The sequence below is a fragment of the Acomys minous genome, assembly GCF_964271855.1.
Source record: "Acomys minous genome assembly, chromosome: 19".
NCBI classification, from domain to species: Eukaryota; Metazoa; Chordata; class Mammalia; order Rodentia; family Muridae; genus Acomys; species Acomys minous.
In genome coordinates, this window is record NC_140499.1 from 8,591,796 (window position 1) to 8,604,752 (window position 12,957).

The following is a 12,957-nucleotide window of genomic DNA, read 5'->3' on the forward strand; positions in this document are numbered from 1 at the left end:
TGGCCTGTGGGAGGCCCCATAGGACATTTCCCAATTGCCTGTCCCTTGTTGATCTGCATTTATTAGTCCGGTGCTGGCCTTTGCCACCTTCTGCATACTCCAGAAGGTTGGGGCCTTCTTTTTTAATTATTTCTAAAACAAAATTGTTTCTAGTAATGCTTTCCTTATAATCCCTTTTCAAAATGTGCTTGCTTACTATAGTTAAAACATTGGACATTTTGATTTTCTGAGAACTTTTAGAAATTATTTCTCTTCTCAGAGTAGCATCATAAAGATGAGATCCAAAACTGTATTTCTAATCGAATCACCAATTGCTGCTGATCTTGCCTTTAAAGGCCTTATCATCTTTTTGCATTCTGAATTAGCATTTTCAAAAGCAAAAGATTCTATTAATATTTGTCCAACTTCTGACTCTGATACTAGTCTGTTTATGGCTGAAGTCAATCTTTGAAAAAAAATCAGTAAAGCCTTCTTTTTGGGCCTTGTATAGTTTTAGTAAATGTCTTAGCCCTCCTTTCTGACCCTTCAACCTTAGCCCAAGCATTTAAATTAGCTAGATGACATCATGCCAAGGTGTGATCATCAAACTCAAGCTACCTTTATAACTCAGTATATTGACTTTCCCCTAGCAGCTGATCTTGGGAAATATTAATACCTCTACCCCTATTTCATTGTTCTATGGTCCTAGCTTCCTCTTTCCACCATGTTCACCATTTTAACTGAAGGCCAGGTTTCAATACCGCTGTTGCCAAATCATTCCAGTCTTGGGAGGACAATTCTTTTCTGAGTTACCCGTGAATTTAGTATCAGATTCACATAGAGTGAATACCTACCATTTGAAACTACTTCTTCCTTAAATCCCCTCAAATCTAATATGTCTATAGGACTCCATTTAACCGCTTCATTACCTTTGGGGTACCTGTCATTTCCCGGTAGGTATTGTATGCTAATTGTATTAACTAACTTTGATTTTCTAACAAACTTTGACCATCCCTCTTCAGTTTTATCATGGGGCTGGACAGTAGGTTCTTGTTAAAATTCCTCTATTTGTATCTGAATTCTTTTTCATTTTTAAGTCCCTAGTTTTTTTCCCTAAGGCTTGTGTCTTATCAATTTACTTATCATATTTTTCTTTCCTGTATTTCTGGGGCTTTTTTTCCTTTAAGAGGGTACAGATAGCCATTGTTACTATCAAGAATAAAATATGAATACCAGAATGATAAGAATCATAAGCAGTACTGAGCCAACTTTAGTTATGTCATTTACTTTTTATTTTCCACTTTTGTTTTAGAGCCATCTAACGTAGCACTATACAGGGCCCTAATGCTGTGTATTATGGTATTTCCCATCCTTAAATCTCTGTCTGAGGACTTCCCAGGTGACTTACCAAATCAGATGGCGTCTCCATTTGTCCACAGCTGGTGTGATTTCTCTGTCAGCGTAGTCATGCCAAGCATTGGAGTGCCAAATGTTGTTTTTAGCAAAATCTCAATTGTTCAATTTTGCCAATAAAGACACAGGAACCAGATGCTGGGGTGAAAGTCTAATAGCTCAGAAAGCCAGAGAAAGCACTCAGCTAACCTTCCTCCTCAGCTTACATCCCAAAAGGAAGCTCCCCTTCTTACCATCTTAAAAACCCCTCAAACTGAATGTCACCCCTTTCTACTTCCTATGCAACTCTCTATCCATCCTCCTGACTTCCTTTCACTCTCTATGGGTTTTGCCTATGTTCACTCCCTGTCAACTGAGTGTGAACTGCTTACTCCACCTCTTGACCTGTGGTTACTTTATTTAATCCTGTTCAAGCAGAAAGCTCTTTGATTGATGGTCTGTGCTAGGGATGATCCACACCACAACTAGAAACAGGTTCTCCCCGTAAACAACAAAATCTCAGGGTTCATAATGTAATCAAATATCCTGCAATACATGATTATAACAAATGCTGTTCTCTTCCTTTGCCAGTTGGTGATGGAGTTCTGTGGTGCTGGCTCTGTCACGGACCTTATCAAGAACACGAAAGGCAACACATTAAAAGAAGAGTGGATTGCATACATTTGCAGGGAGATCTTACGGGTAAGTAACAAGTGGGCACTGCTAGCCTCCAGTTCCTTCAGGTAACTTTGTATGTCTTGAAAGATACTCTACTCTGTTCAGTCCTTCCAGTGAAATTTGTAAGTGAAGTAGAAATATATTTAATGGCTTATTCTAACATACAGTACACATTTTAATCCCAGCACTTGAAAGGCTGAGGCAAGGAGATTGTTAATTCAAAGCTTACTTATGTACACATGGCTATGTTCTCCCAAAAGATAAATCAATAGAAGATAGATAGATAGTAGATAATAGATAGGTAGATAGATAGATTCATTGATAGAAAGGTAGATAATAGATAGATGATAGGTAAAAGATAGGTCATAGTTGATAAATAGTTGATAAGTATAAAGAAAGATAGATAATAGATGATGTATAGATCACAGGTAGATAGAAAAAAATGACAGATATGTTCTAGATTATAGATAATAGGTATATAGATAGAAGATAGATAAATGTAGATAAATGTAGATTGATAGGTAATATGTAGATGGCAGATAGAAGATGATAATAGATAATAGATGGGTAGATAGATAGATAGATAGATAGATAGATAGATAGATAGATAGTAAAGATATATATATATATATATATATATATATATATATATATATATATGATGTGTGTGTGTGTGAGCGAGAGAGAGATTATTGATGGATGGTTTGTTTTAACAGTGTTAGTGTTAACTGTGGTTTGGAGGTAGGGCAACATTGATATACCAAGGACCATTCTAGATGGTCAAGGTCACATGTATCTTCATTTGGAAGGTTGACGTTACATGATTTTCACAGCATAACACTGTTTTGATGATGTTTTTTATTGTAAATCTGACATTAGATCATAATGTCTTTCTGGGGAATGGATTGAGAGATATAGCGGTTAGTTGTTCAAAGTATGTATTTTCATGATAATTAATGTGACGCCTCCTCACCACATAAATTGACTCATTCATGTCTGTGCATACAAGCTAGTTTAAGTATTTGTACCTTAAAATCTTTGAGACTTAGCCGCTTAAATGAACAATGGTGCTTGGATATGCCTGTTTGCTTACTTTTCCACACAAACATCACAGTCAGGCAGTAAACCAACAGAGTTGTGTTTGCTCAGATCTGTTCAGCAAGAAGGACCTGGGCACATTAAGTTCACTCAGACTAGCTTAATTTTCTCTTGCTACTATTATGGAGGCTATTACGTGTCCACTGGGCAAGGCAACTACATCTGCCCAACAGTCATTATTCATTCACAGGCTCTGCCTTCTTAATATAAGGAAGTAGAAATTAAAATTGCATTTCATGTCCTGTGGGTGGGTGAACAATGATGATGTGCAGTCCTTAAATAGAAACCAGACCAAGCGGGAGACAAGGAGGAAGTGAGGCTTAACTCCAGCATTGGCCATAGCACTAAACAAGTCAGGTACTTGGAGGTAAGTGCGCAGAGGGTGAGTGACGTCCTTCCTCACCGCAATACTGGGAGAAGTGAAAGGAAACCTTACTAAACAATGGCACGTGCATCTCTGTGGTCGGAATTCTCACTGTTATGAAGATGTCTCTTCTCTATGGCTTACCCCATGGTTTCTCTGAACTTCTAATCAAACCTTCTCTAAGTATAGCGTGGACAAGCTAGTTTTTATAAATTTTATGGACATGGAAATGGATGAAAACAAGCAAGGCCGTGTTATGGGAGAATGAAAGCACAGAGTTTATGCTTTCATCTATCAGAATTCATTTAAGGTTGCTAAGTAACAAGACTAGAAAAGGGCCAAGGACATAGAATCAAGAGTCCCTGAATAAATCCATGTCATATAAACACTGGTACGTGACAAAGAAGAGGCTACTGTGGGGGGTGCTTTTTATCACGATCCATACTGTCTTTCAATGTGATGATATAAAGTAAGCACCTGTTTTAAGCTATGTCAAATATTTTACTCCAATAAATACAAAGGGCATAGATAGAATACACTAAATCAGTCTATCACCTATTTACCTATCTGTCTATAGAAAACATGAAGTCAATCTATCATCTATCTATCTATCTATCTATCTATCTATCTATCTATCTGTCTATCATCTATCTGTTTATCAATCTATCTATCATCTGTCTGTCTGTTTATCCATCCCTCACTTATCTATCTATCTATCTATCTATCTATCTATCTATCTATCTATCTAAGATAGGTTCTTGAGCAGCCTAGGTTGGCTTTAATTTACTGCATAGTTGAGGATGCCCAACAACTTTGTCCTTTCTGTTTCAAACTGTTGAATAATAAGATGATAGGCACACACCACTACACCTGATTTTAGGTGTTTGTTTTGTTTTTACCTTCTCACATGTGTGTGTGTGTGTGTGTGTGTGTGTGTGTGTGTGTACGTGTGTACGTGTGTACATGAGTATGGAAACTAGAGATCAACCATTTTCAGGTGTTTCTCAGTCACTATGCATGTTGCGTGTATGTGTATATGGCGTGGGGAGGGTATGTGTGACAGGACATACAAGCCCATGGAGTCAAGGCGACTCTTCCACTGTTACATGGACATGGGGGATAACACTTAAGCCATTAGGCTTACAAAGCAAGCACCTTTACCCGCTGGGCCTTCTTGCCAGCCCCACATTATCTTTAGAGCGAGGCCTCTCCCTACATCCTGTGCTCACCAATCTGCAAGAATGGCTAGCCAACAAGTTCCTGGAATCTGCTTGCCTCTGTCCCTGCTGCGTCTGGCTTTTTATTGTTGCTGTTTATATAATAGATTAGAGAGCCAAACTCAGGCCCCACGAAGTCCAGCATGCACTTACTCGCTGAACCGTCGCCCAGCTTCACGCTGAGGCTCCTATGAGAAAGATAGGGTCATACTATCTATAGCTTGTGGTAGACAGAAGTGATTTCTGAAGTAAAACTGAAAACAAAACCTCAGAAGATGCAAGCTGAGGCGATTGATTTCCATCTTAGCTGACCGTTATCTCAGAGGCTTGAACTGCCATTAACTCAATGTGCATTTCTCTCTGCTCAAAGAAAGCACCAGACCTTTAGAGCTTAAGGCCACCCAGTGGGCACCAAGGATCTACTGTGTTCCGCCCCCCCCCCCCCATGTGCTCATTTTGGCTCTTCTAGAAGCTCCAGCAGGGGACCCAGCTGTTTGTTCTCAGGGCTCTAAAGGCAGCACAGATGTTCATCCTAGACTTTTTAAATTTATGACAGTACCGTGCTTCTTCCTCCTTCCAACACTTTCTCCCAGATGATTGGTAGGAAGGAATGTTTGATCATCTGGAGATCCCTTGTCACAGAATCTCCAGAAGTGACCCACAAACTTTCATTCTTGTATATACTGCTATGCTATTCCAAACACTTTGGTTCAGGATAAAGGGGGGGGTCTTCAGTTTCACAAACGCATTTATATGTTATAAAATAAGACAATTAAAGCTGATCACTGCCTACAAAGTGCCAAACTGATCAGATTAAAAAAGAAAAAAAAATGTGTGACCAAAACATTACCTCACACTGGTCCCCCACCCCCCTACACACACATACCCTTAGGCCATTTATTCAACATGAAAAGCTACATTGTGTATGCGTGTGCATGCCTGTGTGCATGTGCGTGCTCATACCTGTGGATGCGTGTCAGTATGTGTTATCTTTTGTATAATGGTTGCATTACTGGTAGAGAAAAATTAATAGAACCAAAACCCGTAAATGATAAAATAACACAGAAGTACCCAGTTGCATAACTTTAAAAGTATTGGCCCAATATATTTTGCTTCAGGGTTGATTTTAAATTATTTAACATTATAATTTATCTGGGGGAAAAGGTGATTTCCTTGTAATATGTACCTCATAGAATTCACATGACCACACTGAAGTCGAAATCAGAGTACTTCCTGGAGAGACAGACAGTCAGCTGTGGCTGTCACTGAGTGCTCAATGTCACAGAATCAGCACATAGTCTAGGAATTATCAGCTACCAAAGTGACATAAGTGCCAACTAAGGAAGCAGAAACTATTATCTCCTTTGTGTGTATATGTATCTGCACATCTGTGTCTGTGGGTCGATTATAAAGCTACTTCAGCTACTTCTCCTTAGCTCCTGCCTTTCAATGCGTTTTAGAGACAGGGTCTCTCACTGACCTGGAAATCAACAACTTTGCTAGGACCTGAAATTAAAGTCCAGGGAGCCCCATCCCCCTCCCCCACCCCCAGGGATCCACCTCTCTCTGCCTCTGAAGATTATAAACACTGCCATCCATCATGCTCGGCCTGTCTTAGCATGATACCTAAATCAGATTCCCCAGCCAAAAGCCCCGCACTTAACTGATGGAGCTATCTCCTCAGCCCATTTTTCTTTTTTTAAGTGTAGACCACACTGAATAAGGCCAAGGGAAAAGCCCTTGACTGGCCTGGAACAGAGCTCATTGTGCATAATTAAAATTGTATAATTGAAGATAACTTTTAAACTCAAATGCCTTTTCAAAAGTTATGTTTGGTGAAGCCAGGCTAGTTTTCAATGCAAACTCTTAATGCATCCATTACAAATTAGCCCATGTAGACAGACCTCACTTCCCATAGCACCGTGTTAACTAAAATTCAACCCGGTGGGAACCCAACCTTACCTTGCTTTACTGATGCTAGATCTCTTGTGTGTATGTTGCTCGGTACCAATAGTGTCCGGTAGTTTAGCTCAGCAACATGGGAGTCTGAAAATTAGAGTAGACTCTTGTAAGTATCTCCGGATGAGTTGGGTTCGAGGGTGATTGCTAGCACTCAATCGTGGGCTTGCGTCAATGCTTATGTCCTGCTAACTCTCTCACTCTCCACTCCACCAGGGCCTGAGTCACCTGCACCAGCACAAAGTGATTCATCGAGATATTAAAGGGCAGAACGTCTTGCTGACTGAAAATGCAGAAGTTAAGCTAGGTATGAACAGGGTCCCAGGAGCCACAGCACCGCTGGGGTCGATAGGTGTCAACAGTCCTTCTAAAACACTCATGTGAATCTGTCACCGTGGAAGTGGGAGGCATTTCCCCAGAGATGAAAGGAAAAAATGTTTTCTTTGTCTATTGGAAAAGCATTTTCCCAAAGCATCCTGAAGAATGACGTGTGTGGTGATTAGAAGCCTGAACTTCAGCACTGTATAGAACGTTTTCCTCTGTACTGACTAGAAGTGACAGGCCTGGGCATCATCCCATACACCTCAGACTGTTGGTGTTGCTGCCGATAGGATGGGGTACAGATGGCCCTAGGTGTTTGTGTTTGGTTTTGGTTCATCAAAAACATCTACCTTTGAAAGTATTTTTAAATAGTCAAATCCTGCTAAATTCCCATAGGATTGATATATACTGAAGTTTACACAATTGTTTCCTATGTCTCCTGTGCAAGGGGATTCTCAAGAGTCCATTTTGGGTGCTCACTGATCACCACACTTCACCCTGCCAGAGCTGGTGGCAGAGAAATCCTTTTCTTTGACAAATCCATCCAAGCCTGTCCTAGTTGCTTCTGTTGCTGTGACCTGAGCACCCCCCCACACAAAAAGTAACTTAGAAGAAGAAGAAGGTCTGTCTTAGCTCACATTTCCAGATTATACTCCATCACTGGGGGAAAGTACATGTAGCAAAAAACTTGACACAGCTAGTCACACTCCCAGTGAGGAGCAGAGCGCATGGACGTGTATGTTCACACTGTTTCCACTGGAGACTGCTCAGGACCCAAATCCAGAGAACAGAACCACTCACAGTGGGGCTGGAGTTCCAAACGAGACAAACTCTCTTCCCAAGGTGACTCTAGATTGAGCCGGGTTGAGAGTTAAAACTACTGTAGATCCCATGGGGGGAGTGGGGAGGCTCTCATTTTATTATTGAGGAGAAATTTGCTGTTGAGAGGATGGTTTATTTTCAGGGAGATTTGAACATTTTCCCTCCCATTTTGTTAATATATATAATTTCCTATTCTATTAGCATTTGGAGCCAAACATTCATCACATGAATATTTGATTGTAAAAAGAGGATCATACATCGTGCAGGCTATATAGATGCGTGTAGAGAAACTCTAGCCACAAGGGACTCCCTGATGCTGTCCACCAGGCACTTGTTTGGGAGTATAATGTATGCCACATCTCTCAAGAGATACTTATATTATTTCATGTAAATATGGTCTACCTTTTATCAAACTCCTGCTTTTTTTGGTCTTAATGGAGCCTTGGTATAATCAAATTCAGCAAGTTGTGATTTCCTCACTGGTATATGTACTTAATCATGTAATTTTAAAGTATGTATTCATGGTAGAGGAATTATAGAAGGGACCCAAATGCCTATCACCAGAGGAAAAGATTTAAAAACTGTAAAAATGGAAATGTAGCAAACCGTCTTTGTCATTTTTTTTTTCACTTTGGAAGCTGCTAACCTGCACTTCCTGTTTACTCAAGTAATTAATTTTGTTCCTTCTCAAGTCTCTGATGAGGTTGAAGACCAGATAGTTTAGTTTTACAATTAAGCTTAGTTGTTTAGGGGTTATATGTTTTTAGGTCTACATGGATGTTTAAATTGATAGAGATTAGATATGATAGATATTGATTTATATTCAGAATTTTAGATGAACCAAGATAGGAAAGATGTATTTTTTTTCAAGGCTGCCAAATACAAATGGCCAAAAAAAACCCAAAAACCTATGAATATAACATTTATATAATTCCTGATTGTTTCATGGTTCTTCTTGCTGTGTATAGCTTATTATATATGTTTGTGTGTGTATGTGTGATGATATAAATGTATATGTAAAAAACAAACAACTAATAATTGAAAGCAAAAAAGGAAGAAAACTGTAACACATGGTACAACCTGAATGAACGTTGAGGGTGCTGTTAAGTGAAATAGGCTGCGTTCTGTGTGACTCTGCTCATTATAGGAGTAGTCACTGTCCTAGAGACAAGCCAGGAGGACGATGGTGGGGTAGAGCGTGGGACATGGGCTGCTATTACTCAGTGCTGTAGAATCTCATTGGCGAAAAATGAAAGTGTTCTGGAGGTGGATGGTAGTGATGACGACACAGCTCTAAGGGCTTTACTGGCCCCCCAAAAATGTGCATAAACCATGGCTAAAATCTATGCTAATTAAGTTTCTTTTGTTGTAGTAAGATACCTAGACCGAAAGACACTTGGGCTGAAGGAAGGGCGTGTTTCCGCTCACAACTCTTAGGCCACACTCCATCGTTTAGTGAAGTCAGGATAGGAACCTGAAGCAGGAACCTGGAGGAAGGAGAGGCCGTGCAGAAGCTGTGTACTGGCTTGCTCTGTGCTACCTGCTTCTTTGCTTTTTCTATCCTCCCCATGATCACGTGGCCAAGAGATGGTTCCACTCACAGTGGGCTAGGTTCTCCCACAACTGTCTATCAAGAAAATGCCCTACAGACTTGCCTTCAGGAGATCTGATGGAGATGCTTTCTCAATTGAGGTTTCTCTTTATCTATTGTGTCCGGCTGACAAAATAAATTAGGATAAAATCATAACTTTTATGTCACGTATACATTTTATCACATGAGGAATGCACACTCGTTTTATCTTCACTTTATCTAACCTCAGGCTCTAATTTACTCCACTGTCTTCTCCTCACTAGTGGACTTTGGAGTCAGTGCGCAGCTTGACCGCACAGTGGGCAGGAGGAACACGTTCATTGGGACCCCATACTGGATGGCACCAGAAGTCATTGCCTGTGATGAGAATCCAGATGCCACATATGATTTCAAGGTATGACTTTTTCGTTATGCTGTGAAGCCATGTCTGGCCCTCTGTCCTCAATTCTGCAGGAAATAATTCTCACAGACATTTGTGTTTGCGATTTATGTGACGCAAAAGGAAAACTGAAAATCGTTTGAATCTAAGATTATAAGACACTCAAGGAAGAATTGTTTTAGCGAATTCACCCATCCCATTTCATTGCCCATTTACAAAATAATGTCGAAATTATTTCCTGTGCATTTGAATTTACTCTTCTGTTGTATTCTTCAGAAATAGATTAGGTTAATATTTTTGGTTATAGTTTAGTTTTGGCAAAGTATATATATTCTTATTTTACTCTTGTCCCTCTATTAAATCTTTTGACTTATATTTTCACTGATACATAATAATATTTCAACTGTACATATTAAAGGAGTTTCATGCAGTAGTACTTTCATATGTGCACATATGCACAGTATTTAAATCAGGATAAATATATTTATCTGTCAGACATCTTATTTTTAAGGTAAAAAGTTTCAGAGATCCTGAAGGGATAGCTAGGTTAGTAAATCGCCTGCCTCACACAAGCTTAAGTGCCTGAGTCAGTCTTCCAGGAGGCACATACAAAGCCAACCATGGTGATGCAGGCTTGTAATCTCAGCTTTGGGGAGGATCTAGGCCTCTCTGGCCAGCCAGCCTAGCCTGCCTGGCAAGTTCCAAGCCAGTGACTGACCCTGTCTCAAAAGTCAAGGATCCTGAGAAATGACAGCCAAGATTGACCTCTGTCCTCCTCATGTGAGTGCAAACATACACACACCTGCACACGCATGCTCACTGACAAATGTTTGAGACTCATTCCTTCTCGCTTGTTGAAATGAGTAGCACACTGTTGTAATTATGCTTGGCGACTACACAATAGCATACAGGAACTCCTTGCTCCTGCCCAACTAGACCATAGCAAACACTGCTCAACCTATTTCCTCCCTCCCATGTTAATATTCTCAAGGTTTCTTATGTTAAACCAAAGTACAAATATTGGGAGCATCCTTTTGTAGTTACAAAGTATCAGTCTTCTCAGCTCCATAGGGCTCACTGTAGGCACTTTGACATTTCTTCTCTGTAGGAAGATGAAGTGGGGTGTAGGTCTGTGTCTTGGTTTTCCTCTACTGTGACATGGCATCTCAGAGAAGTTTGGTGTATCCCTTGTCACCTGTACTTTAAGTGCACAGCTAAGTTCAAGCCATCTTCTGTAGGCTTCTCCTGGCAGCCTTCCTCTATGCCGTCCCTCTAGCCAATGCTCTCCCATAAGTCACAGTGCTTGATGACATTGCTTTTGCATAAATCCCTGATATGAGCAAATGAAACTGGACAATGAGAGCTAGAGCAACTGCAGAGCTTTCAGGCTACGCACTAGGCAGAGAGACACCATGTGGGCGAAATGTGATACTACCTGGGTTTGGTGTGGAAGCTCAAGCACTCAAATCCTACAAAGGGGGAAACTGAGGCCAGATCTTCACATGTGCATACTCAGCTGATGATATTCTCTGAACGCCAACTGGGACATGGGTCTCCCAACTCCATTCATAGGTCTATAGTCACTTGTCCCGCCCTGCAAAGGAGAGTCTAGTGTGGATTTGTTGTGTCATTATACAGAGTGGTTATTGTTTGATTTGTCTAACTTGCCTTGTAAAATAAATGTTCATGCTTTAAAAAATTAAGATAAATCAGAGTCACAAGGGCCTCCCCAGGCAAAGAATCTATAGGGCTGTTTTCTCATAGTCTAGTCTTGTGTCTTATTTGCCTGGTTTCTGTATAAATCTGTTTACCATACAAATAGGTTATTTGAGAAATTCCTCTTTTAAAGTTCACTTGCTTCTCCACATTTAGCTGCTATTGAAATCAGGTGATGGCAATACAAACTCTGCAGTCCTTGAGGCCCAGTGTCTTAGCACTGATGGAATTATTCACCCCTTTATAGACATTCAAGCTTGCTGGTCTTAAGAACGTAAGAAGCACCCCCCCTTCCTTCAAAGTTAGTCCCTCTAATGACCTGACAGCAATCTGTCTGACAGCAGCTGCCATGTTAAAAATTAATCCCCTGCCAAAACAAATGTCATTTATTTAAACTGCTAATGATCAGCACATTTAAATAATTCCATTTGCAAATCCGCCAGAGGATCCGCTACAAAATATATATCCCAGACGAGATATGCATATTTTAATTGGCTGTAAGCAACTCTTCAAACTGTGGTTGTATTTAACAAGTGTTAACGAGTCTACGTCTATGCCATAGATAATTTGAACCACTTCAAAATATACCAGGAGGAAGCTGCAGGGATGGCTCGGAGGTTCAGAGCACTTGTGGCTCTTGCAGAGGACCCAATGGCTCAAATTCCAGCACCCACAACCGGTTTTAACTCCAGTTCCGAAGGATCCAATGTCCTCTTCTGGCCTCCATGCCCACAGACACAACATGCAACAAAACACCCATCACATCAAATAAATAAATCTAAATTTTAAAACAAGACAGGCTATACTAGGAAGAACACAAGTCTAGATTTCCACCCTTGTCTTAGTCTATATCGTAATGGGTGGTGTTTATGTGCAGTGTATTTATTTGTTCTACAGTATAGACAAGACCTTTACAACCGACTTATTTTCAGGAGAGTAGTCGAAGAGCTTTTCCGTTTGGCCAACCCAAATCTTGGAATTGAGTTCAAATCTTGGGCTTCTTTCCTCAGACCATTACTAAGAAATACTGGTTAGAACTGATACAATACCAATAAGTAAAAAATATTAAAAAAAAAAAAAAAAAGAATTTGTTAAAAAAAAAAAAAAAGAATCCTTACAGTGAAACAGTGAAAAGAGGTTCTAGTGGGTCAGTAATTTACACTGTAGTGTGAACTTCTTTATCAAGATTGTTATGCACATAAATGGTTCACAAGGAAGACATCTCCGTGCCTAAGCTATGAACTTTGCTGTTCACCTGTCATGAGGAAAAGCAGCTTGTCTAAAGTGTGGATGAAAAAAACAAAGCAGAACGGAAGACTGGGGAGTCAGAGAAGATTCGCTCTGACCACTTCATAAGTTACTGTGACCAGAGAAGATGGCCGTCTTTCAAACCCCTTGCTTACTCTCCTTGCCTTGCTTTCCATTTACTGTGCCCAGGAAT

At 40.2% G+C, this 12,957-nt stretch overlaps 1 protein-coding gene across 5 annotated transcripts in view; it reads left to right on the top strand.

Annotated features, from left to right (window-relative positions):
• Positions 1 to 12,957, top strand: part of TNIK (TRAF2 and NCK interacting kinase) — a 409,373-nt gene that overhangs the window by 280,178 nt on the left and 116,238 nt on the right. For all 5 annotated transcript variants that reach the window (XM_084769731.1, XM_084769733.1, XM_084769734.1 and 2 more), the window contains exons 5-7: positions 1,963 to 2,073; positions 6,904 to 6,994; positions 9,685 to 9,815. In XM_084769731.1, the coding sequence (XP_084625857.1) occupies positions 1,963 to 2,073; positions 6,904 to 6,994; positions 9,685 to 9,815 (333 nt within the window). The remainder of the gene's footprint in view (positions 1 to 1,962; positions 2,074 to 6,903; positions 6,995 to 9,684; positions 9,816 to 12,957) is intronic.